This window comes from Panthera leo, chromosome A3, assembly GCF_018350215.1.
Source record: "Panthera leo isolate Ple1 chromosome A3, P.leo_Ple1_pat1.1, whole genome shotgun sequence".
Classification (NCBI taxonomy): domain Eukaryota; kingdom Metazoa; phylum Chordata; class Mammalia; order Carnivora; family Felidae; genus Panthera; species Panthera leo.
Genome location: NC_056681.1, coordinates 35,917,411 through 35,945,195, shown reverse-complemented (window position 1 = coordinate 35,945,195; position 27,785 = coordinate 35,917,411). Strand labels below are relative to the sequence as shown.

Genomic DNA, 27,785 nt, shown 5'->3' with positions numbered 1-27,785 from the left:
AGGAGGCTGCTTTTTGAAATAAATGGCTGTAAGCAATGGTATGCTAGTAAATGCTAAACAAACAGCTCTCTGGAAAACATATATGAATATGTATATATGTATTTAAATTTACTATTTTTCTGATATAAGGGATGGAGAGCATTAAGTTTACAAATCATTCCATATAGCCAATTGATTCTCCCAGAAAGTTTCTGTTAAGGTTTGCAGAACTCTTGTGTCCAATGCTAAGCGTGCAAAGAACAAGTGTAGTTCTAACAGGAATGTTGGTTGATATTTTCATTTACATTAATGAATAAAAGGAAAGTGAAACAATGAGGACATGTTGGAACTTCACTAGTTTGTCAATGATGCAGGTGACTTCTTTACTGACGAGAACAAAAATTTTTGAATACTGAAAGATATCCTCCATTTTTTTGTGTTAATTGAAGAATAATGGCTAGAGACAGGCAGACTTTTAAGGTTATTAATATATTTTCTCTACTTTCGTAAGTCTAGACAAACAATAAAACAGTAAGTCAGCCCTGACTTGCAGTGCCTGCAGATTCCTGGGATATAAATACTCTTAATCTGTCTGATTTTTAACTATATCATGGTGTCACTGAAGGTGAACTTGGGAAGATGTACAGTAATGTACCATTACATGGTATTCCTACATTATAGATACAACACAAGTCAAGAACTTTGAAATCATAGATAGAAGTAAAATACAGTAAAATAATTAGGACGTGATGAGTTTTGAGTATTTATTAATTTTGGTTTTAATATAATCTATTTAATTGTCAGTTTATATAATTCAGTTTTAGTACCAGTTTGCAAAATTCTGGAAAATGTAATAATCACCTCTCAGAATTAGGCCAGCTCTAGCACACTGTAGGCTATAAGATATCCGAAGACATTGTTTTTTTTAGAAGATCTTGACTTCTCTAGATTTCTAGAAATTGGGAGTTTAGGGTAAGTCATTACTTGTACGTAGGTTTATCAAACCATTCCTGTCTGCAGAGGTATCAGGTATGTTGAATATCAAAGTCATACCCCACTGTTTTTTAAATTGAAATGTTGGAAGACCTTTTCCACCTGAACCTGAATAAGTCAAACTACTCAGTTCCCCATCTTTTGTTCCTTTCCTGTGTCCCATCCCTCACCTCATCAGCCAGCTGGTCAGCCCTTCGCTGCATCTCCTCCAGTTCATTGCGCATGTCTGCGTCTTCAGCCATGGTAGTGGTGGTGGGGGGAGGTGGCTGGGTGCTTGGGCTGGGGGGTCAGTGATAGGTTTGGACACAAAACCTGAAAGAAACAGATTTGAACATGTAAGGGTTTATATGAGCACATGTAGTATGTGGAAATAGGAGAAGATCGCAATAGCCCACACTCTTTCTCCATAACTCAGTCATCTTCTGAAAGGTGGAAGCCATACTCAGACCAGGATCAACAGAATTTTGCTGTTTCAACAAAGGGTGCATTATGAATGTATACTTGCCAACTTTACAATGTAGACAGATACCTACGAAGATATCAGATAACTATGAAGCATTCTTAAGACACAAATCAGGGGTGCCTGGGTGGCTCAGTCGGTTAAGTGTCCGACTTCAACTCAGGTCACGATCTCACGGTCTGTGAGTTCGAGCCCGCGTCGGGCTCTGGGCTGATGGCTCAGAGCCTGGAGCCTGCTTCCAATTTTGTGTCTCCCTTTCTCTCTGCCCCTCCCCCGTTCATGCTCGATCTCTCTCTGTCTCAAAAATAAATAAACGTTAAAAAAAATTAAAAAAAAAAAAAAAAAGACACAAATCACCCAAGATTTTGGAATGACAATATGGAGGGATGCTGTTCTGGGTTAGTATGCTTTTAACCTCATATTTATTTTTTATTTTTATTTTATTTTTAAGAGCTTTATTGAGGTATAACTGACATATAATAAACCCCACATATTTGAAGTATATAATTTGAAAAGTTTTGACATATGTATACACCCAGGAAACCATGACCACAATTAAGAAAATATATCCATCACCCCGCAAAATTTGGTCATGCTCTTTGTAATCCTACCCACACATTCAATCTCACCTTACTCCAGGGCTGAGACACTGCTAATTTGCTTTCTGTTACTATAAATCAGTTTGCAATTCCTAGAATTTTATATAAACGAATGATACCGTATGTCATTTTTTTCCTCATTTCTTTCACTTAGCATAATTATTTTGAGATTATGTTGTAGCATGTATTAACAGTTTGTTACTTTTTGATGTTGAGTAGTATTCCATTGCATTTAGAAGCATTTAGAATATAGGGCTAAGGGGAGGCTACCTGAAGATGTGTTACTTTGGCATACAGATTATTTCCAGCTAAAAACAATCAAGGCCCAAAAGACTCAGGAAGAAATTTGACTCTGTCCCTAACTGCCTACAAGAATTTAGATAGAGGACCTCCTCCTGGAAAGGAGTTATCACCATAGATAACTACAGTATAACAAGAACTAGGGGTGGTAGACCAAGAAGGATTTAGCGAAGTCTGATAAAATTCCTCCCTATGCCATTTGTTTCTGTATGGCCCAGCAAACATTTACTCTTTTTTTTTTTTTTAATCTTCCTGCAAATTTCTCCCTTTCCTTTTAAGTCCCAGATCCCTACGCCCTTCTCCTTAGTTCAGGGTGACATATATACCTCATTTTGACTGACTGTCTTTGGAACTCATGTCTACATGGATCCCCCATACATACATAATTAAATTTTATTTTCTCCTGTTAATCGGTCTCAAATCCATTTAATTCTTAGGCCAGCTAAAGGAATCCTGAATGACAGATAATTTTTTCCTCCTCCAGCAAGGAGCTACAGGCAGAAAATCTTTAGTCTCTTGCAGTTGTTATCAGAGTTTGCCAAGAAGACTTATTGACTATGCAGAACTATTTTTCCAAAAAGGGTTGGATCCTTATCCCTGAAATGTGACCAGCCCATTTTATGGTTACACTCTTGAAATCCCATATGATGCAAATTACAGGTAGCCACACTGAGCTCCCTCCAGAGCCAACCAGCACCCTCTCCCTGTTCCTTTTTCCCATCTTTCTTTATCCTGTCTTTCCTTCTTTTTCAAATACTTACTGAGTACCTATAATATGCCAGGGCAGTGTTAGGCACTAAAGATATTGATGAATGAGACAGGTAAATTCATTGCTATCACAGAGCAACAGCCTAATTAGAAAGATGGGAGTAAAATAAGGAAATTAAATTACTTAGTGTGAAACTGATTATATTTGGGGATATACCATGGGTGCCCATGGGTCATAGCAGGTTTCCCTGAGGAAGTCATGTCCCCAGCAAAGGCCATCAGAGGTAATGGGAAAAAGAGCCTAAGGAAGGGTTCAAGAGGATAAATATTTGATATGATAAAACCTTCTCTGTGAGTAGTGAAATTATAGAAGGCATGGGCTCTTGTTTTGTGGCTGAGATGGCTAAGTGTGCACTGGAATTTTTCCTCCCTCTTCCATTGTAGAGTGTTGTTTTAGGGAAATGGCTGCCCAGTTGGGAATTACATTTCCAGTTCCTATTGCAAGGAGGTGGTCCATGTGGCTAGAGGTGGTTTATGAGTTACAGTGGAAATGATGTGCATCCCTGCCAGGCTAAGGCAATTCAGAAACAGTCATTCCTGGGGTGCCTCAGTGGCTCAGTTGGTTAAGCATCCAACTCTTGGTTTCGGCTCAGGTCGTGATTTCACAGTTTGTGAGTTTGAGCCCCTCATTGGGCTCAGCACTGACAGGGCGAGCCTGCTTGGGATTCTCTGTCTCCCTCTCTCTGTCCTCCCCCTGCTTGCTCTCTTTTTCTGTCTCAAAAATAAATAAATAAACTTAAAAAAAACAGGCATTCCTCCTATGTCCTCTCTTTCCCTCTCTGCCAAGAAAGAAAGAAAGAAAGAAAGAAAGAAAGAAAGAAAAAAAAAAGAAAAGAAAAGAAAAGAAAAGAAAAAACAGGACCCTAGAGGATGGCCAGGCTATGAGATGGCAAGAATTTGGACCCTTAGAATCCCTGCATGGAGGAAAGTTGACAGTTAACCACCAAGACCTAAACCTTCATATGAAATGACAGTGTACTTTGATTGTGCTACACTATTGAAAATGTAAGGATTTTGTTTTGTTATAGCAGCTGATGTTACACTAACTAATGAAGGCCTAAAGAGACTTTAAATGGAATAAAAATATTGCATAGGAGCATGATTTCCTAACTGAAAAACACATCTGGGTTTTTTTCTTCTATTAAAAACTGAAGATGGGAAAGGAATTTAGATTTAGGGCCTTGAAGCAATGTTTAAGTATTATAGTAATTATTATTGTTATTATTATTTGTACGAGAAGCATTTTTTTTTTTTTTTTTTTTGGCAAAAGTAGAACAAAAACTCTTCATCAACATAATCAGGTTCACAGAGGCAGGCCCTCAATGACCCCATCTCCTGGGCTCACTGCTATACTGTTTTCTCAACAGCTAAAGTGGATTCCTCTGGGATCTTAATTTAGTACATATTATTAGACTCTGCCACATGTATTACTTTTGTGAAGTAACTCAGACTATTCAAGATTCCTGATAGGAGGAGTCTTAAAGTGAATCTTCTTTGTAAATAATAGATTTCACTGTTCTTTTGTAGCCAGTGGTTCTTGGGTAAAGCATCAAATGTGGGATCACAGTAAAACATAAGGAAAAAAGCTTCAGGGCTACATTTTACTTACCAGCATTTTAAAAAAAGGTAGTAAGCTTATATTAGGTTGGTTCTATGGGCATCCATTTAAAATTTCAACAGGGCATCATACCATAAGACTGCTAATTTTTTTTTTTTAATTAAAAAAAATTTTTTTTTACATTTATTTATTTTTGAGAAACAGAGTGAAACAAAGCATGAGCGGGGCAGGGGCAGAGAGAGTAGGAGACACAGAATCTGAAGCAGGCTCCAGGCTCTGAGCAAGCAGTCAGCACAGAGCCTGATGCGGGGCTCGAACCTACGAACTGTGAGATCATGACCTGAGCCGAAGTCGGACGCTCAACAGACTGAGCCACCCAGGGGCCCCCTGCTAATTTTTTTTTAATGTTTATTTATTTTGAGGGAGGGAGAGAAAGTGCAAGCAGGGGAAGGGCAGAGAGAGAGGGAGAGAGAATCCCAAGCAGCAAGCCCAACATGAGTCTCGATCCCATGAACTGTGAGATCATGACCTGAGCCAAAATCAAGAGTCGGAGGCTTAAGTGACTGAGCCACTCAAGTGCCCCGAGCCTGTTAACTTTTGAACACCAATTCTGGTCACCAGAATATGTACTCATGATATGATATAGAGCTTTAAATGCTTTGTGTTTTACTTAAACACGGGTCTCCACTTTAGAAATTATGGATCTAGCAAACACAAACTGGAAAGGAATTTACACTAAACCACTTCTGAACCTTGAAACAAGCAGAAACAAGATTCCATGTTCTTCTGAGTGACTGGGATCTACCCTCTAGAGTAAAATGGTGCATCAGTAGAAATGTTGAGTAGACTGCGGGCCGTAGCCTAGTGTAGTAGCCAAGAGCTTAGATAGACTGTTAGCTCTGATACTCGGTTGCTGGGTGACTCTGGGCAAATCTATCACTGTCTCTGAGCCTCAGTTTTTTCAACAGGGCACATGATACCAGTTTCATAGGCTTTTTGAGAGGAATATATTATAGAAAGTTTTGATCAACATTGTTTGTAAGGACGTGGGGGCTTAATATTCAGAAAGCCTCACTCATTCAGGATAAGCCTATACACTTTGCTAAGAGTGGAACAATTCTAATGTGTGTTAATTAGCTTTCCTTTGAAACGGCTGGGCAGGAGGCATGTTGCTGGGGCGCCAAGCACCTGCAGACACTGAAACCAGGGAAACCAGCAAAGTGCCGGAGCCTCCGGTCTCAAAGCAGCACCTCTCAGGATTGCCACGTGGGCCCAGCTCTTCATCTTTGTATTTTGCTGTTGGGCTCCTCGGGGAAACATCTTGCTTCAGTCCAAGCAAGCAACTGACTTTTCCTCCTAATAGGTTAGTTTATTAGAAGGCTGGTCCCATGCTTTCTGACGTGTAGTACTATTGCTAGTTCTCTCTTCCAGGTTTATTTGCTGGTGATGCTCTCTTAGACTCCCTGTCTCTGTCTCTCTCATACACACACGCACTAATGTCTTGTGGGTTTCCTTGGCAATCTCCTCTCAAGTTGCTATTCTCAACACCTGAAAAACAGCTGTAGGGTCCCCTGGGACCAAGCTGACGGCAGCCAATAAGGACCTGGCTGACGGGCAGTTGGGGTGAAGGCAGAGAAGCCATGTGGTGGATACCTTTGTTTCTGTCATTTCTACGGTCTCCCCAGGAACTCCCACACCTTAGTCCTGCCCTAACATGTGGGGGATGCCTGTGATTTGGGAGGAGGGCTAATGAATCTGACAGATCTCAAATGCACAGTATTTCCAAGCTAAAAGAGCAATGTCCACTCTCCTAATAAGAAGAGAGGGAGAGTAGGCATGAAGAACACCTCCAAACCTTCTGTTGGGGTATTTAATGCTAGTGTTTGATAAATTCTCCCCACAAACCACAAACCCAAGCATATTAACCTTCTAGGAGATAACACCTGAAGAGGCATACAGACACTGATGAACAGCAATTTCACCAGCTGAAAGGATGTTAACAGTGAAATGGCATTTGTTATCTAGGCGGCATGGAACATTTCATCATGTTAGCACATTGGACCTCCCTCCTGTGTGTTGCTGGAGCTACTAGTGTGGTCCCAGCCAGCAAAGCCCGCTTAGTTAAGTGAAGAAATTAGAAGCAGAGCCACTCAAAACTGTTCCCTGGGGCTCTGATGTAAGATAATCTCCCATTCTATTAAGGGTCTAACAGTATCCTATTAATTATCTCAAATCACCAGTGTTTGGTAAAGGGTCTGGCCCCTAGTAGGTGTTCAATTCATGTTAATTGATTTGTTGAGTGAAAGACAGAATGAGCTGTTCTGATACTCTCCAGGTGGCATTTAATGTTCCTAAATCAGCAGTTTTCCAGGTGTGGTCTAGGGCAGTGCTTCTAAAACTGCAATGAGCATCAGAATCACCGGAAACCTTGTTAAAACAGAGTGCTAGGTCCCACTCTCAGTGATTCTGAGTCAGTTGATCTGAGATGGGCGTCCCAGGTTCTGCATTTCCAATAAGCCTCAGGCAATGCTGCTGCCATAGGCCCAGACAGCACTTTTGCTGAGCTCTGATATACAGAACCGTCTCCTGGAATGTTAGTAAGAGCCACCAGCTGCATGGGAAGCGAGGCGGCTCCACAATTACCCAGACGGGGAAAACAGTAGGCTCAGCCAGGGGCTTCAGGGAATTACAGCCAAATCCAGTTCACTGCCCATTTTTGTGTTGGCTCGATGCAAAGGATGGTTTTATATTTTAAATGGTTAAATAGACTCAAAGAAGAAGCAGACTTTGCACATGTAAAAATATGAAATTCAAGTTTCAGGGTGTGTAAATAAAGTATTACTGTCACACTCCACGCCCACTGGCTTCCTTATCATCAATGGTCCTTTCAGGCCACAATGGCAGAGTTGTGTGGTTGCAAGAGACACCACAGCCCTCAACGCCAAAAATATTTACCCTCTGGTCCTATACAGAAAGCAATTACTGATCCTTGGGCTAAATCAAGTCCAACAAAATCCTTAAAGCATTCCTTATCCATCTCCCATACCCGCAGGGCACTGTACATTTCCTGTAGACAGACACAGTGTGGGGTGTTTTCTTCTGTCTATATTTGTCTGAAAAAGTCCCTCTTCATGGAGCTTCCTGTGTCATTTTTTCATTTAAAAAAGAACATGAATTCACTTTTGATTGACAATTGTATAGGGTTTTAGGACTATAAACTATGGATTTAATCCATGTCATTCATCACAAGGTTCTGGGAAGCCTGCACAGCTCTCACAAAGATTCCTAATTTCCATGCCCAGCTGCCAGCCAAGGTTCTCCAGCCCCAGGAGCAGCACTGGACTGCACTAGGGACAGAAACACCTAAGAGGCCGTGGCTGTCACAGTATGTGGTACAAAGTAGGCAGGCTGAAGCTATAACTTGATGTCAAGTATAATTTGCAAAGCCCTTCATTTTCCAATGCTGCAAGTCTATTTGAGACTCACATTAGACATGGGGCAAATAAAATACAGAGACAACCCTTTCTTCCCTGTCAAGGGACTTATTTATTTTCATGCATTAGGCTAACACTCTCTAACAGACTCTCGATGCAGAGTCTGGATTCAAACATGGTTAGGACCCAGGAAAAGAGGTGAGCATGGAAATATGAGATGTCTGTTTTTAATAGGCAAGGTCAACAGTGACATGGATAGCTATTATGCTGGGGACACTGGCCATTAGTTCGAGTGCCATCAGGCAGGAACATTTTGGGAAAGATGTAAGGGGAGTGTGCCCTGAGCTAACACCTATTTCTCTTCATGGTTTATCTTTTAATTAATAAGACAAACCAGCAAACCCATATACATCAACATCTATCGGCTGAATTATCACAGAGCTGCACCCTACAACTTGGTGTCTTCTCGCACTGCTAATCCATTTGAACAAGGCCTCTTTGGGGTATTCTCTCTCTCCTCCTGCAGAACCTGCCTGCTTTCTGGTGGAGATACACTTTAAAATTCAGCATAAGTTTATTGAAGAGGGGCGCGTGGGTGGCTCAGTCGGTTAAGTGTCTGACTTCGGCTCAGGTCATCTCACGGTTTGTGACTTCGAGCCCCGCGTCAGGCTCTGTGCTAACAGCTCAGAACCTAGAGCCTGCTTCAGGTTCGGTGTCTCCCTCTCTCTCTGCCCTCCACCGCTCATGCTCTGTCTCTCTCTCTCAAAAATAAAATAAACATTAAAAGTTTATTGAAGATTCACTATATTCAACTGTGCCCAAAGAAGAATAAAGGGACTTTATAAACCAAGTTGGACAACTCTCCTTAATTATTAATAAAATCACACTAACGCTGACTGAGGGCTTACTCTTAGCTGGGCCCTATTTTAAGTGCTGTTCATATAATAACTTACATGAACCTTAAATGACATACGGTCTGCAAATTCTCACTATCCCCATTTTGTAAATTAGGAAACATGTTTAGAAGTTAACTCTATTAACCACACAGATAAATTTCAGATCAGGAATCTGGGTCATTTTCAAAAGCGTATTTTCAAAGCATATTTACTCTCAAAGAACATTGTGTGGCTAATTTTGTCTTTTAATCAAAAACTGGAAACTATTTTATTTTAGTCTAATTTATAGATTGGAAAATAACATAGATTGGTTTGGCAGGTACATCTCAGTATATCCCAGCTTTTGATATCATTTATCATCTCTACGCATGCTTTTATTTTATTATTATTTTTAATGTTTATTTACTTATTTTGAGAAAGAGAGAGCATGAGCAGGGGAAGGGGCAGAGAGAGAGGGAGAGAGGATCCCAAGCAGGCTCTGCACTGTCAGTAGGGAGTTCAATATGGGGCTTGATCCCACAAACTCCAAGATCATGACCTAAGCTGAAATCAAGAGTTGGAAGCTTAACCAACTGAGCCACCCAGGTACCCCTCTACCCATGCATTTAATCTCCAGTTCTTCTTCCCACCCCCTCACCCTGGTTTTATGCTTATTTTAACTCTTTTTCCTAAATGTTACTGTGTTGTTCTTTCCATATCTTCTTGAATTGACAAAAGATTCATTTATTTTACATTTTTGTTGTTTTTGGTACAGTGTACTTATTACTGTAAATTATCCTGTGTTATTGTCGCCCTATCCTAAAGATTGGGGCGTACACTATAGCCTTTGTTATTTATTTCTAAATAGCATTAAATTTCAGTTTTAATTTCCTTTATTCAAATTTCTTCTGTTTCAATTTTAATTTCAAACAACTCAAGAGTTATCTGAAAGTATGATTTTAAAATTTAAATAATAGAAAAGAAGCTTAATAATAGAGGTATTTTGCTTGTCATTTCTAATTTTTTTCCCACCATAGGCAGCAAAGGTGACCCATATGATGTGGTTTTTGAATTTAGGTGAGATTTCCTTTGTATCCATGTCCATGGCCAATTTCTGGGAATGTTTGATTTGTGTTTAAAAAGAAAGTCTATTCTATCTTTGACTCTATCTTGCTACCAACCTACATCAAATTAAGCTGAAAATTTGTTTTTCAAACTCCCTGAAATCTTTAGTCAATTGGATCTATTGATCTCCATGTATTCAAGACCCCTGCGGTACTGTAACTTCATCATTTCTTCTTACATTTCAGCCCATTTTTTTCTTTTTAATATTTTGCAGGAGAACTGTCATATAATAGCCGATGATAGCTACTTTTTCATAGTAAATTGTAGCTTTTATCAATATTAAATAATAGAATTGCACCCATACTCCCCATTTCACTATATTACCTATCTACCTATCTATCTATCTATCTATCTATCTATCTATTGAAGTATAGGCATATAATGTTACATTAGTTTAAGCTGTACAACATAGTAATTTGTCAAGTCTGTAAGTTATACTACACTCATCACATGTACAGCTATAATCTGACACCATACAGCACTATTATAATACCATTGACTATACTCCCTATGCCATACCTTTCATCTCCATGACTTATTCATTCTATACCTGGAAGCCTGTATCACCCATTCCCCTTCACTATATTTATGGTGCACAACTTTGATTAAACTCAAGGGTCTGGAATATACATCTTAGCCCTATCCTTTCCATCTTCTAAAACAAACCCAAACAACAATAGTAACAACAAACCAGATGTGGGAGCTCTCATGTGGCTCATGACTCAGAATCAAACAGTAAGGCAGTCACCTGTTTTCTATGAGTTTTTGCCCTTACCCTCAAGGAGTTGGTACTTGGATGTGTTTGGAGGCAGAATCTCTTTCCCCAACTACAATCTTTGGTTCTCTTTCCCCAACTACAGTGATAGGAGAATGTGATCAAGAATGGGCCTAATGCCATTATTTTTACTGGATGAAATTTCTCCTTGAAAGTGATGCAACCATAAGATCCAAAGTGCCTATTCTAGGGAAATAGTGAAGTGCAGTTACTGCATTTGAGACAAGTCCTCAAGACTCCTCAACCGCATCAGGAGCATTATTTATTCTGCATAATCAGAATTTGTCCCGGGTTCAAAGCAGCCATTCTCAATTAAGAAAAATCAGCTGCATCGATTCCAACATGCTATGTCATTATAACTCTTATTGCCTAAATATTATGCATAATAGTCATCACTTACTGGGAATGTGCTATGTGACAGGAATCAAACTAGGAATTTTGTACAAAGCTATGGGGGTTATATAGGAACCCCCAAACCTTTGCTACTCCAAATGCAGTCCCCAGACCAGCAGCATCAGCCTTACCAGGGAGCTTGTTAGACATGCAGAACCATGGGCTCCACCCCAGACCTCCTGAACAAGGTCATCTGGCATCAGGAGTTTGAGAAGTGTTGCCCTGAACCATGTTATCTCCATACTAAGCAAGAAAAGATGAAGTACAAGTTGACTCAATAACCAACCAAGATCACAGAGCCGGGAGAGGATGAGAGTCCCAACACGGGGAGCCAGACTCAGTGTCTGCTCCATATTTCACTTTCCCCTTTCTACACCACCTGCCGATTTCCAGCAGCATTTGCTTCCCAAATGAATGGAAAGCTCCACGGGCCATGGGTTCCAAATGTCTCATAACAGTGTCCTGTACTTGAAGGGTGGACACACTGGCTAATTTCCATGAGATAGTCTTTCATTCAAAGAACAAAGGGAAGACGCTTATCAGAAAAAGAACACAGAGACCTTCCTCCTTCAAGTAACAGAGTCTGTGAAGGCTAAGACTTGTTTAACATGATTAGAGCTGGATAGTCCTGATAAACTCTTCCTCCGAAAATGATGATAATTAAATTATAGGTCTTAATGACAAACTAAGGATCAGAGCAGAGAATAACTTTTAGCAAGGTGGCAAGGTTCTGTTTATGCTTCTATTGTTAAAAACGGCCAGTTCTTAAATCTGCAGTGTTTATGGTGGTATAAGTTCTTCAAAGTGGGGACTGGACTTGGCTCCTTGTTATTCTACTTTGAATATTCCTGTGCATGAAATTCAACTTCTTTCTCTCTTCATTGTGGGACTCCTGGTTTTAACAAATTGTTTAGCTGAATAAAAAAAATTCTTTCAGATATGAAGAACAAGTGGCTCATAAATAAATGGATTTACCACCTCACTTCCATTTTATGCCCATTATCTAGGTCACAGATGAGTCACAAGTGCTCACGATAGCACTTCTCTGTAGCATGGTCTAAGGTCTCTTTGCATCGAAATCTTTTTAGCTGCTTGTAAAAATGCAGACTGCCAGTTATAGCACCTATGGGAAGAGACTGATGATGGTGGGGCTAGAATTCGCATTTTCAGTAACAACCATAGGTCCTTCTTATGCTCCCTAGAATGGGGGGATTCATGTATAACTTCACATAGGGTGAAAAGCTTTGCACGTATCCAAGGGGAAACTCTTATAAAACCATCCTATGATAAAACCATCTAAAAATGCAAATACATTTGCATGGCTATTTTGCATTTGCATGGCTATTTTGATCTGAGGTGGCAGCCTCTGGTTCTCCCCCACCGTGTTTTCACAATATTTGATGGTATAGAATGGGCTAGGTTAAACACTATGAATGCATTTCTTATAGGGAAATTTGCCTTAAGAAACCATCTCAAGTGACAGATATTTCAACCAGCTCACAGATATGTCACTGCTTCCCCAGTCTCTCTGATGGAAGTCACTGACCAACATTATAGCTAGCTTCCTTTCAAGCTTGGCTTCTTTATTTTCCAAACCGTTGCACTCCACCCCATTCCTAAATGGGACTCTGTGACTGTACATCTAGATATATAAACAAATACAGTCCTGATCTGGTTTCTTTTGAAAAGAAAATTCTGACTTCCCTGATAAGCCCCTTCCCTGGACTATTCTGGGCATAATAACAGCAATGGTAATAGGTGGCTTCAGCTTTGTAATTTAGGGTCCTGGTCTGTGACCCTAAAGCAGCCGGCCTCCACGCAGCCAGCTCTGGCATCTCTTAATTGCAACAGGGCTGTCAGCCACAACCAACACTGATTATGCCTAAATCTCTCCTTTCAAAAGTGCCAATGTTTCCTTTGTTTTGCAAATGCAGCCAAATGGGTATTTAGCTTTGTATGATGCCACAGTTCCTGATTGTTGACTTGGGAACTGAAGCCTGAAGCAGTGAGGACTCACTGACCAGGAAGAAAAGGAAGGGCAGAACCAAACCTCATTTCATTTACCCTGATCATAGTCATAGCAAACCACAATAATTGGTTAGCCATCTACCCAATGTTTACCGAGTGTTATGCTAGTGCAGCCACAACTGGCATGCAGCTGGAGAGGAATGGCCACCTCTAAGAGATGGCTCTAGGGGCTCTAGCTAGAAGCCTTTTGCTTTCGGGTTTTCTCCTCCATCTTGCCTAGGAGGGAACTGATGAAAATGTTTGTATTCCAAGGAATCCGGCTGGTTCCTGGGAGAACGGTAATATCCATGCAGGACTAACACTTGGCCACATGAAAAACAAGTCTTGTTACTCCCTAAATAAAATGGTTTCACTCAGGAGTGAATGAACAGACAAAATCCAAGACGAAGCAGAAAGAACCCTTTCTGGGGGCACCTGGGTGGCTCAGTGGGGTTAAGCGTCTGACTCTTGATTTTGGCTCAGGTCATGGTCTCGCGGTTCATGAGTTCGAGCCCCACATCCAGCTCTGCGCTGACAGCCTGGAGCCTGCTTTGGATTCTCTGTCTCCCTTTCTCTCTGTCCCTCTCCTGCTCGTGCTCTCTTGCTCTCAAAAAATAAACACTAAAAAAAAAGAAACAAAAAAACAAACCCTTTCTATGCCCACAGGACTGAGGCAACACTTGGAAGCTGCTGTATGCTCACTGACAGTCTTGCCTTCAGCAATACATAATGGATGCTGGTGCTCTGTTCAGCCCCCTAGGATCGCCCTCACTCATTCCACATGGGGGTCCCCCAGTTTCTGCATATTTCATGCCTGACTCACTCCTCTAGTTTTTGCATATTTCACTCCTGACTTTACGCCTTTTTGTAAGACCGCCCTAAGGCTGCTTCACCTGATCCACTGAGAGATGTAAGTGCCTGGGTCTCCCCAGGGCAGACCCGCAGCTGGTGGTGACCGACTAGCACAGCAGAACAGAAGCCCTGCTGTGTTTGCCTTAAGGCAAGACATAGCCTAAAATATAATGGACCATCCAACCAAAGGGTCCTGCCAGATCTAAGACCTCTCCTCCCATCACTCCACCGCCTGGCTTCCTCTCTATCTCACTGTCCTGCTTCCTCCTCTCCCATTCTTGTTTCTCCTGGCAGCACTTCCTTAATAAATCACTTGCATACAAATCCTTGTCCAAGGGTCTGCTTCGGAGGAAACCAGCCGAAGACAACTTCCATGGGCTTGTGAGTTATATTTTATGAAATACGGATGATTGTAAAGCAGGTACTGAAAGGAATGAACAAATCATTCCATCAGGAAAGGGGTGGGGCAGGGGGGAGAACAAAAATTCCCTGTATTCCTAGCCATGCCAAAGAATGGTAAGTCCAGCCAAAATTGGAAGAATCCACATCCAAAACATCACAGAGTGGCTAGAACTTGAGGGTTATCAGAGGACTATCCTCATAGGAGAAAGGGAGGCTCAGAGAGGCACAGTAGTTTTCTGGAGGTCACATCATCATCTAGAGCCCAAATCTATCTTTTAACTCCCAATCTAGGGCTCATCCTAAAGTAGTGTTGCAACCGCAAACATCAGAAAACTTGGGAGGAAGAGACTAGTCTTGTCTGAGCTCACTGAATGTTTTCAGAATGTATAAAAACACCATGACTAATGCCAATGTGGCCTGTGCTCTTTTCCTACTGTTAATCTGAGGCAGTTGCTCTTTTTATTCATCATCCATCATCTCTCTGCTAACAAAACCCAAACTGTAGTTTCTTCTAGCGTAGATCTCTTCTGGCGGGTACTGGTCTTCGTATACAAGTTTCTATCTCCTGAATTAAAAAAAAAAAAGGCATATGAGCCATATGGGATTTATCAAAGAACCTGTAGTATTTGTGATGCTAAACTAGTTGATTTTTGGCATTTTCCTTCTGGAGACATAAACAATTTGACAGGTAAATGATGTTGATTACCATGATCTATTTTCCTAGGAAAGGTGTCATAATGAAGACACCCAAAGCCAGGTCCCCCATATCCTAGACCTGTTAGCATATGAACAGTTTGTTCAAAACCCTGGGCTTCTTGCATTTTCTTCACAATTAAAGCATACATGCACACCAGATTATAACTTAATCCTTTTTAAAATTGGTTTTAATGGACTCATGTTTCAAACTTCATTCTAAGTAGTAATATCTATACAACGAGAAGTTTTATATGTGAATTGTGTTTTCTCAATATATTGGATATATTGAAATAGACATACAACTATTCAAATTTTTAAAAGCAAGTTTTATCATACTCTTAAACTCATCTGTGTGTGTGTGTGTGAGAGAGAGAGAGAGAGAGAGATACTTGGAAGTTCGTTGCTTAAAAATATGGGGAAGGGTCACCCACCATACTCTTGCCTTCATTTCCATATGTCTGACCCATGTAGAGAGGACAAAGACAGGCAAGAGAAGATTGACAAAAAGGGGCTGTGAGTTTGAGCAAAATCTAGAGTGTGGTGGCCAGGGCATAGAAGTGGAACTTTGTGTGTGTGTGTGTGTGTGTGTGTGTGTGTGTATGTTTAAATACCTTTATCTTAGAATCTGGGAGCCCACAGAATAAATGAGTGATTTCCATCAAATGATCATATTCATTAATTGTGGGTAACTTGAAGCTGAGATGGGATCAGGGAGGTCAAGGTCTTTGAAATCACACTGTACTAAAGATGAATGAAGGTGTGAGGGTGTTTAGCTGAGAGAAAAGGCAGGGAAAGACTCAACAGTTAACTACAAGGAAGGGACATTAGACTTGTTCTATATGAACCCTTAAGTTATTTGTTATTTAACTTAAAATTCCTTGGCACGGGTATATGCTACTTGTAAACTGTACACCAGAGGTGGTTGGTAAACACTGTATGCACCAGAATCAGGAATATACAGTTCTGGGCTGGGCAGTTAGCATTTCAAAGATTTTTAATCAGAAGCCCACATTCCTAAGTCAGGCTCTGGATGAGCATGGAGCCTGCTTGGGATTCCCTCTCTTCCCCTTCTCTGTCTGCCCCTCTCCTCCTTAAAATAAATAAATAAACAAACATTTTAAAAAGTCTTTAAGGGGTGCCTGGGTGGCTCAGTTGCTTAAGCATCCAACTTCAGCTCAGGTCATGATATCAGGGCTTGTGAGTTCAGGCCCCACATTGGACTCTGTGCTGACAGCTCAGAGCTTGGAGCCTGCCTCAGATTCTGTCTCCTTCTCTCTCTGCCCCTCCCCCTCTCTTTCTCTAATATAAATAAACATTAGGGAAAATTTTTTAGGTAAAAAAAAAAAAAAAATCTTTAAAATAAAAGAAGCCTGCATCCCTGAGAGAGTTACCATAAGAGCTTCAACTTCCTTTTTCTGTGGTGCACTGGCAGGTTTGCTAACTAACGAAATATATGTTAGGAATGACTTCTCACTGGTGAAATGAGTATTCAAAATATGTGAATTGGCTAGAAATACTTTACAGGCACTAACATCCCCCATAACATAAATAGGGTGTGTGTGTGTATGTGTATAGTTGGTCTGGATCTACACTATTGACTTAAAGTTTAAATTTGGTCCTTTATTTTGTTATGATTAGGCAATTCTCTTGCCCACTGGTTCTCACCTGGAGAGTTTGTTAAAGCTGAGATTGCTGATGTAGTAAGTGATACTGGAATGGTGTCTGAAAATTTGCACTTCTAAGAAATTCTCAGGTGATAACCGCTGCAGACAGTGCAGGAAGCACACTTTAAGAACCACCGCTCCTGGGGGCCAGGGTGGCTTAATCAGCTGAGCGTCCGACTGGCTCAGGGCACCATCTCCCAGTTGGTGAGTTCCAGCCCCATGTTGGGCTCGCTGCTGTTGAAGCAGAGCCTGCTCAAGATCCTCTGTCCCCCTCTCTCACTGCCATTCCCCTGCTCACACTCTCTCTCAAACATAAATAAACGTTAAAATAAAGAAAGAAAGAAAAATACACTGCTCTTACCTGATCTGATTACAAGGTCACCTGAATCCTGTTACTAGAATATTGCTGCATCTTCCCTGGATAAGCCTTTTATGGAAGGTGCTTGCTGGAGTGCCCAAAGAAAGCTGGGACATCGTGTTGGTAGAACAGGTTGTTCAACTAGGAGTGTGGCTTCTTTCTAAAAAGTATTGCATGTTGTATGGAAACCAATTTGACAATAAATTTTATATATTAAAAAATAAATAAATAAATAAATAAAATAAAATAAAATAAAATCAAGTATTGCATGGAGGAAAGAATTCATCCCAAGGCTTGTTTCCCTTGAACATAAAACCCACTCTCAAAGTCATAGGAGAAGAGAGCTATAAACATCACCTGACTACTAAAGGCTGCAGATATCTATTAAATAACTACTGGCAAATAGCAAATTGGCAGAAGTCAATTTACTACAAACTCTAAGGAACAAAAAAACAGAAACACTAGGAAGTTATAGGATAACAGAGTTGGGCTCAATAAAGAACATTGACAAGATCTACCCAAAGTCTGGGTTGGAAATCTTGGATGAAGTGAATTCCTGTTCTTAGAAAACAATCAAGGAAAGCCTAGTGGCCGATGGTGGCCAAAATTCAGTCAAGAAAAGGGACACTGGATTCCCTTCCAAACCTGAGGTCTCTGGTTCTATGAAAGAAGTTGAGGTGTATGAAAATTTAGATGGACCTAATTCTATCCTCTTATCCTTTTTGGGAAAGGTTTGCCTTGCAGGAAGGAAAACCATCTGCTTCTCAATATTAAAAGATCCACTGTGGTTGTAAGTAAGGAAGACATTCCCTAAGTGGACAGGTTTCAGGGAGGAGCTAACTTACCTGCAAAGTTGCTTGATGGAGGTGAGAAGATCAAAAATGACAAATTAATGATTATTTCCCAGATTAATCTGACAATATCATATCAAAGAATATAGGCATTCACCCTGGACTTAATTATTTTTACCTTCGATGGAGATAATCATTATTATGTTTTTGCCTTAGATAACAGTTCTGCTATGTCTCTTCTTGAAGCAACCAGGACCCAAAAACACAATCCCACTGCAAACAAACTTATCATGATCCAACCTACTTAAATAGTTAAGCTAAGAGACTCATGGGAAATTATTTGCTCCAAAAATGAATTTGCTGCAGGGTTTCTTCAAATAGCAAAGCTCCTAGCTTACGTTATAACATGTCATAGACTGTTAAGTACTTGACAGAAAGAATGGGACCAAAAACTAAAAAGTCTGGCCAAAGTGTCGGGAGTCCCGGCTGATGGCACAAGAGTTCCAACTGATGATAAAGTGTCTCTGAAGTGATTGTGTAAGTCATTGGAAACCAAAGACTGATTTATAAAATTAGACTTACCCAAATCTCCAATGCTTGAGATAAGTAACTAATGTGACAGTAACTACTGCAGTGTATAAATTTGGCTTCTTTAGTTACTCTATTTGACACTCACTATCATTAATGTGGAGTGGATTTAAGAAGCACTTTGGACTAGCCTTTGTGGGCAGAGGGCCTGGGGATTTTTATTTATTATTATTATTATTATTATTATTTTGCATGTACTGAAAATATCAGAGAGAAGGAAGCTTTCTGTGGTCAAATGGTAAGACGTTCATGCTGGATAAGTCTCCACCCAGTGTGAGTGTCCATGTTCACTTCTGTTATTGAATGTGTGTTTGATCATTGCTAGTTTCAAGGTACAATTTCAACAACTTAAAAACATGATTCTCATAAAAACATAGAGTGAATATGTGTCAAAGGTTTATTTCACTCATTAATGAGGGAACCAATAAGATGATAAATTTGGTTTGAAGTTAATTCATATATAATCATGCTGGAACGAGATTGCCAAATAGACACAAAGCTAGTTAATATCTTATAGGGCAATAAAACTGTAACTTTTATAGTTGTCTTTTTTACCACACATAATCTTTTAAATCAGCACACAAAAATCTTCGAGTTAAGAAACATGTAACTTCACAGAGTATGGAGCCTAATCAAAAGTTAATAGTAAGTTAAACAAAGAGAATTACATAATATTTGAGTGGGTCCATTAGACATGCATCCATCCTTTGCCTTATTTCCTAGTTTAGGATAATTTTTCTCAATAATAGAAACGAGTGAGTTTTTCTTTGGGCACTATGCCATTATATTTGGTAGCAGCCACCAGCTGAACTTTTTGCCCCAGAAGGCTGAGTGGATATTCATGTGTTCTCCTAGTGCACTTAGTGAAGCATCTTAAACATCTTATGCCCATGGTTCTCAAACCTGGTGGGAGAATGGTGGGGCACATTAAAATCTCTTAAGGAGCTTCAAAAACTCCAGATACCCAGCCAACACCCCAGACCAATTCAACGAGAATCTCCGAGAACGGGTCACAGGCAGCAGTATATTTTAAAACTCTTCAGGTGATTCTAAGATAAATCAAGACTGAAACCACTGTACTACTTAGAAACAATATATGTATGTGTATACATAAATTTATTTTAAAATTAGGATCATACTAAGGTATATTTATCCTGTTTCTTCTTTTATTATTAATTACACTTTGAAAATTTTCATTAATCATTAAACATTGCTTGGGCCACTTGGATGGCTCAGTCGGTTAAGCATGCAACTCTTCATTTCAGCTCAGGTCATGATCTCACAGTTTATGAGTTCAAGCTCCACATGGGGCTGTGTGCTGACAGCACAGAGCCTGCTTGGGATTCTCTCTTCCCTTCTCTCTCTGCGCCTTCCCTGCTCTCTTTCTCTCTCTCTGTCAAAAATAATAAATAACTTAAAATCATTAAACATTGCTCAAATGCCATTTTCTTACTTTTTATTTTTTCAAATTCCATTAAAATTGTTTTAATGTTTATTTTATTTTTAAAGAGACAGAGAGAGCATGAGTGGGGGAGGAGCACAGAGAGAGAGAGAGAGAGAGAGAGAGAGAGAGAGAGAATCCCAAGTAGGCTTCCCACTCAGCCCCACAGATCTCACAATTGTGAGATCATGACCTGAGCCAAAATCAAGAGTCAGACACTTAAGTGACTGGGACACCCAGGTGCCCCTCAAATGCTATTTTAAAAGAATGTATTGTGTTTCATATAAATGTATTATGATTTATCTGGCTATCTCTTATTCCTGGACTTTTAATGCTATGTTTTCTTTTCTCTTTCCCCTTTCTTTTTTTCCCATTATAGGCTAGACTGCCATGAACATATTTATATAAAAACTTTATCTACATCTTGGATTATTTCCTTACAATGGACTTCCGGGATTGGATTTATAGGGCAAAGAAAATAAATGTTTTAATTTTTTTTGTTTATTTATTTTTGGGAGAGACAGAGATAGAGAGAGAGAGAGAGAGAGAGAGAGAGCACGAGCAGGGGAGGGGCAGAGAGAGAGAGGGAGACACAGAATCTGAAGCATGCTCCAGGCTCTGAGCTGTCAACATGGAGCCCGATGCGGGGCTCGAACTCACAGATTGTGAGATCATGACCTGAGCTGAAGTTGGACGCTTAACTGACTGTGCCACCCAGGTGCCCCTGAAAATAAATGTTTTAAAGACATTTATTTCTACAAAGGCTTATAAATATATACTTTTTAACTGATGATTTCCTCAATTATTTATTTATGAAATATTTGCATATGCCAAGAACAGTTAAAAAATCATTTTTAAAAGTCTCCCTCAAAGGGCATTTTTAAGTTTAATACAGCTAAAAGTTATTTTAGTGTGTATATGGAAAGACTTAAATCCCTAATTTGAGATTTCCCCCAAACAGCTTCTTTTCTCAATGTCATTTGTGGAATAATTCATTCTTTCTCCATTAATGTATGTAACATAAAATATGTAAATTACTACTCATAATTGCAGAGAGCAAACTGAGGGTTACCAGGGTGGGAGGTTGGTGGGGCGATGGTGAAACAGGTGAAGGGGATTAAAAGTACATTCATCGTGAGGAGCACTGAGTAATGTATAGAATTGTTGAATCACTATATTGTACACCTGAAACTAATATTAACACTGTATGATAACTATAATGGAATTGATTTTTAAAAAATATATAGGTTAGTTAACTGTACTTTGTAATAGTGGATAGACTCACAGATGCACATGAAAAAGACAGACTAGTAACAAACGATTTTGAGTATATTCTTGTCTCAATTTTAACCATTGCTATTTCTTGGAGTGATCTAGTTGTGGTTTTAACTCTCACTCACTCCCTTACAGAACTCTTAGGTGTTGAAAAACAACTTGAAAGCTCATCCTCTCTAAGATGGCTTTAATCTGTCTGCAAGCAGCTTGTAGCTTTGCCAATAACAGACCTGCCTAAATCCATCTGTTCTACTTTAAATATTCTTCCTGTGTAATATTGGCTATACCTTGCATTATCTCTGAAGAAAGGTTTTTCTATGTAATGTCCCAGACTGACTTATTAACAATTCTGAATTTAGTGAGATCCATTTTTATGTATTTTTGTTTATATTTATTTATTTTTAATATTATTTCTACAGTCAGCATAATATCATTGACCAATGCTTAATAGCCCTATTGAAAATCATTAAATGAAGCCCGAAGTCATCAAAGCCAGATTACACTCAAGAAAACAGAAACATTTTCAATGAATATAGGACACCAATCTTCTCCCCCCTCACCCGCAAGATGCCTCTGTTAGATCAGAGGAAAGGCAGACTTGCCTACTAAGTTTTTTAATGAGTTGCATTTCATTAGCTATTGCTCTTTTTTAACTCTGTTGTGTCTGAGAAACCTTTATGGTGCCTCTCCTGCCAGGCATTACACAGACCACTAGTGATTGCATATTACAAAGAGAAACAGCTGACTTCAGTAAATTTTCACCCATAACCCCGAGAAGACAGAGGAAGGTGTGTGTATGTGAGTGTGTGTTGCTGTTCCAGAAACTAGGGAGAGCTTACCCTGATCCATTCACCCTCACCTACCCAGCCTCTGTCTTGGTCAAGAACTTATTTGCTCATTTGAAGGATACACTGCCAGATGGTGGACAAGAATTAAGGGTGTCACCTATGGCCAGGGCCCTTTTAGTGATCAACCTTTGAAGTGCTTTCTGGCACCAGAGTCCATGTTAGACCATCCTGACTTTTGGAAATCTGGCACGTTGGCAGTTGTGTTCATTATACTCACTCAAGGGCTCCCCTGGACTCTGTAACCTCACAAACTCAAAGAAGCAGACCTTCAGGTCTTTTACCAAAACCAGGCTATGGGCTGCGTCGACACCTTCTAGGGAAGGGATCCCTCCAAGTCTTTTCAAGGACCTTTGGCTAGCAGATGACTGTGCTGCAGAGTCCTAGTGTGCTTCAGCAAACTTTTACCTAAAATGAAGAAACAGAAGCTTCAGACCCCCTATTATGGCTGAGCTGAAGGAGGAGGTGGAGGAAACTTTTCTGAGGTCAAGGAGGCACAGAGCAGATTGTATCTCAGAAGTTCCTGAGGCTCTGGGACCTCCCATAGCATGGGAAAAGCCTCAAGGAAGGCAGGCCTAACTAGCCCACACATTGCCTTAAAAACATGATTTTTTTCTTCAGAGGATTCTGAATGGCTGTTTCCCTTACTGCTGCAAGCCCCAAGACGTCCTTTCCTGTTTCCCCTCCAGTACTCAAAGTGTTTACAAAGCAAGCAGCTCAGGATGGGGCCAACTGCTCAAAACAAGCCCTAGATTTATAGAAACTTCCACAAGTTCTCCCAAAGGCACTTCTCCACTGGCAGTGAGAGTAAGGCAAAGAGGTAGCCCTAGGCTGTCTTCTTCCAGGAGTCAATCCTGAGCCAAGAATCTGAGTGCAAGAGGTTTAATGGGGAAACTCCAGTAATCCCAACCCACTCTGCTGCCCTGGGAGACCAGGGAGGGGGTGGAGGAAGTCAACCAAGAAAGGGATAGAAGCCGAGCAAGATAATCTCATTCTGCAGGGAGTTCTGATATGTAAAATACACCCTAGAGGACATCCCACCCCAAGGCCAGTGTGTTGGGCTTTTGGACCAGTCAGTTATTGGTGAAAGCCACTCAATGGGACCGGGAGACAAAAACTCCCTGCATTTCTGGAAACCTGTAAGGATGAGGCAATCCTCTATGGGGTTATACACAGGCAATGCTTTGCATGGGGAAAGTCATAAGTTGCCTTTAGCAGCAAAACCTACAGAATCTGAGCAGTGGGCTGGTAGAAAGGATCCAAGGGGATGTCATGGGGGGCTACAGTGTCCACTATAGGAACTCTCTGGGGATAGATCTTCCTGCAGCTCTGGGCCAAGCTAGTTCTCAGAACTGGAGAGAAGATGTCTTGCCCAAAGTAGGTGGTAAGCCATCTGTGGGCTCTGTGGGAACACGAGGGCACATCCTGCTTATGGAACCTTGCCAGTCAGCAGGGTAGAAGGCCTGGCCAGGTCACCCCGAAACCTGCCTGGCCAGACCCTTTGTAGGTGTCAACACCTTTTTTCCAGTCCCAGGGTGTGGGTGATGCGTAGATAACAGAACGTTTTTGGGTCATTAAATTGCACACACTGCCAGACAACCCCAAATATACCTTTATAGTTAGTTAGTACTGAATGATATTCCAAAGGGGAATTGCCCTGCATGTAAAAATTACATTTTCAACCTTCATCACTCTAAGAAGTTCGACAAAAAGTCCTCAGTCTTGCTAAATGTCCACAACCTGTGGCTACTCAGCCACTCATCCAAAGGCCCTAATAATAGGGAATGATCACTGAATGCTTAGTGTCTGCCAAGCCCTGTTTAGATCCTTGGATGTAATAACACAGTTTAACAGTCCCAGCAACTCTATGTGAGACAGGTGCCTTAATTGTCTCCATTTTATGGATAGGACACCAAGGCACAGAGGGGTTAAGTGGATGGCCTCCAGTTCCACAGCTACTGAATGGCAGAGTTGGGATTTGAAGCTAGAGAGCCTGAATCCAGAGTCTTTGCCACTGATCACTGTGGACATTCAGCCCTAAGTGCTTATGAATAGATTCGGAATGAGATGAAACCAGAATTCCATCATATTCAGTTTAAGACCTAGTGAGTGAATTCTACTTTAAAAGTTAGATCCCACTTTGACCCTTGTCTACTCTTCTTATAGTTTAATAGGTGAGAAATGAGAGATATGGGTAAAGGGAGGTGATCCCGCAGTTCTTAGTATCCACAGAGCCTCATTCTTAGTCTACGGTTTTTCTATCTGCCATAGTGTCTCATTCAGGGTCTTCAGCTACTTTCTTCCTTGAAAACAATAATTAAGAGCTGCTAACATTTACTAGATCCTTTTTTTATATTTTATTATTTTTTATTTTTTAAAAATGTTTATTTTTGAGAGAGAGAGTGCAAGCCAGGGAGGGGTAGAGAGAGGGGGACAGAGGATCAGAAGCAGTCTCTGCCATCAGCACGGAGCCTGATGAGGGGCCTGAACTCATGAACCACAAGATCATGACCTGAGGCAAAGTCAGATGCTTAACCGAACAAGACACCCAGGCGCCCCTATTAGGTCCTTAATATAGTATACACCAGGTTCTTTACTAGGCACCACATGTGCCATTTTATTTCATCCTAGTTATATGCCTGTGACATAGGAGCACATTATTATCTTGAATTTTTCAGATAGAAAAATCTTAGGCAAGCTTAAATATTTTGCCCAAGGTTACACAATTAGCAAGTAACCAAAACCTAAATCTCTTTTATTATAGAATCAATTGCTTTAATTAGTGTCAAGAAAAATTATCAAAAACTTAGAAATGAAGCAAAAGGACTATAGCATCCTTCTATAGCATACAAAAACATTGTCTAATAGACTCATCCAAGGATCATCTAATTTTCTGAGGGAATATGCTTTTGTTTTGCTTACTATTTTTTTCCTTTCTCTTTCAACTGCTTTATTGGTATATGATTGATGAACAATAAATGTACATATTTAAAGCATAGAATGTGACACCTTTTGTCAGAGGTACTTTGCTATGAAAGCATCACCAGGATCAAGGTCATAAATAAATCCATCACTCCCAAAAGTTTTTACTATTTACTCTCAATTAGAGACCAGACTATCAATTTAGATGTTACCTTATAGAAAACTGAGCAAATGACCTTCATTCAGTAGAGATGCAAATGATTTCTTTGGTAGAAAAGATAATCCCAAGTGTTACAGTTTTATTGCCCTATAGGACATTAATCAGTTTCATACTTAGCTGAGAAATTCATATTATTATTCCTTTCTTGACTGTCTATATAAATCTTTGTTCCTCAAATGCTCTGTGAATGAGCTTTTCAGCCTCCTGGTTCACTAATGACATGAGTGAACCCCTGACATATATTCACTGTATGTTGGTAGAAGAGTCATGGTTTAACTCTGGAAATTGTATTTTGTCACTACTGAGTTTGCATATGTGCATCTCAGAATGAGTTGATGTGTCCTCGTCCATAGGCCCTTCCAGACAGCAAATCAGGGCACATATTGTTTTATCCACCTAACAATGGTAAAGCTCTAGATGTTTCTAGAAGATCATAGCTGCCATGGTAGAAAGCAAGTCTGTGATTCTCCCTCATTCTTATTTGGTACATACTGGTGGAGTGACCTGGCAAACACTGTGTCCAGAGAATTTGTGCCTTGAGTCTCCCTGAGTTCCTGTTCTTTCTCTTCCAACATACTTGAGATTTTTTTCTCCATAGCTATACAAATATCTAAAATTTCCATAAATTTGCTTTCTAGGAGGTGGGTATCATAGACAAACAGGCTTTTCTGGGTCTGTGGTCCAAGCAGCTAGAACCTCGAGGGGATGTGATAAAAATGAAAGATTTCATGAATAACAAAATGTTAAGACAAAAGCCACCAGGAAAGGTTAGCCTGTCTTAATCACAAGTGCAAACATCACTCCCTTCAAATAGATTTATGTGTTGCTTTTCTGAGGTAGTGGTAGGTTTGTTTAACATTTTCCAAGGAATCAGATCTCATGCTTATTAATCATTTGCTCCCTCAGGAGCAAACCTGATGAAAATTGCTTACCTATTTAACTTTGACTGTAACCCTCCAAACCCCTGTCATTTTGTTTGCCAGAATATCACCCCTCCTTATCTGGCCAGCTTCCATCCGGCCTTCAAAATTCAGTACAAATGGCATCTCCCAGAGGAGGCTGGTAGCCTGGGCCATGGCTCCTCTGGATTCAGGTGTCCTGGCCTGGCAGTTTTCACCTTGTACTACATTGGTCTCTTTATGTTATCTACATCCCCCACCACCCTAGGCAGGTTCTCAAAGAGCACCCTTTTAGTACCAGGGGCTAGTACACAGAAATCATGGAGTAAATAATTTGAGGACAAAAATCATAGCTCATACTTCTTCATAACATTTGTGTTTGACATGATGCTATGTCTCAAACTTGAGTAGGCACTCATATATACGTTGTTTAATTATTTCCTGCAGCTTTCTGGCACTAATCTTCCTTTGACCATTTTTGAGGCAGTATGTTGTCATGTTAATATTAATTAATGTAAACATGTTAATATTTATTATAGAGTCCAATAAGCAACTTAAGAAATTATACATATGCACACACACACACATACACACACATACATTCATTCACTGGTACTGAAGGCTTATGAGCAGATGCAAATGTTAGAGAAACACATGAAGGTTTCTCTTTTGGAGAATTTAGAGACTACTCTTGGCCAGCTGGATGTTATTTTTGTGGGGGCCTGGTTAATACACCCAGAAAATGTATACCCATGCACCGTTTATCAGTGGGCTCTGGGTCTAAGCGAATGGAAGGTTATCAATATCTCCCGACACTGAAGTCGTGAAGCTGTACTTTACACTCTTCCACTTATTTAGACTTGACCAGCTTCTTTAGAAATGCCCTGGACACCAGAATCAGCTCTATTTCAAAACAGTTTGTGGATTTTGGTTGAAGACTATTTTAGAGGTAAGTAGTTGTCTGAAGAAAATGGGTTCCCTAACTAAAGAAACAGCATTTTTAAACGTAAGTATAGAATCAGAGATCTTAAAAAGGTCTTGAAAGTTAAAGTCAGGTTTTTTTTTCTTTATGAAGAATGTTGGCTAACTGAGTGCTAGCTAGCATATGGTCCAAGAGTGGCAGCATCCGTCAGCATACCCAGGAAACTTGCTAGAAATACACGTTCATGAGCCCCATTCTAGATCTGCTGAATTGGAGTATGAGGGTGCTGCCCCCAAATTTGTTTTAACAATCTCTCCATGTGATCCTGATGGTCATGAGTCTGGGACTTGCAGAATCAGAAGTTTCCAGAAGGCCAGCTGTCCTTGGCAAGCAAAATAATTAGTTCTGCAGGTTCTCCATAAAATCACTGGGAGAGCCTGGAAAAACCAGATTCTTGGGCTCCAACCTCAGAGATTCTAATCGAGTAGGTTTAGAGTGGGGTTTATGAACTGGCATTTCTACCAAGTCATATGGTGATTCTGCTGGACCACACTTTGAGTTGTGAGGACAGACACCCAGAAAGCTATCAGCTCATCCTACGTGGCTACAAAAGCTATACTCCATCTAGCTGGAACATCATGAAA

The 27,785-nt window shown here is 40.3% G+C and overlaps 1 protein-coding gene and 1 long non-coding RNA gene across 6 annotated transcripts in view; one reads left to right on the top strand and one right to left on the bottom strand.

Annotated features, from left to right (window-relative positions):
* Positions 1–27,785, bottom strand: part of SNAP25 (synaptosome associated protein 25) — an 84,809-nt gene that overhangs the window by 28,787 nt on the left and 28,237 nt on the right. Inside the window, exon 2 of the mRNA XM_042931612.1 lies at positions 1,143–1,284. Within this exon, the coding sequence (XP_042787546.1) occupies positions 1,143–1,214 (72 nt within the window). The 5' untranslated portion in view covers positions 1,215–1,284. The remainder of the gene's footprint in view (positions 1–1,142; positions 1,285–27,785) is intronic.
* The window catches only part of LOC122215810, a 45,007-nt gene that overhangs the window by 16,804 nt on the left and 418 nt on the right, over positions 1–27,785 (top strand). Inside the window, exons 3-4 of one of the 5 annotated variants that reach the window (XR_006200543.1) lie at positions 5,819–6,020; positions 27,078–27,168. The exons of 2 other annotated variants lie outside the window; for them this stretch is intronic. This is a non-coding gene — a long non-coding RNA (uncharacterized LOC122215810). Of the gene's footprint in view, positions 1–5,794; positions 6,021–27,077; positions 27,169–27,785 lie in introns of all 5 variants that reach the window. 2 more of the 5 variants (XR_006200541.1, XR_006200542.1) reach the window with 2 other exon arrangements.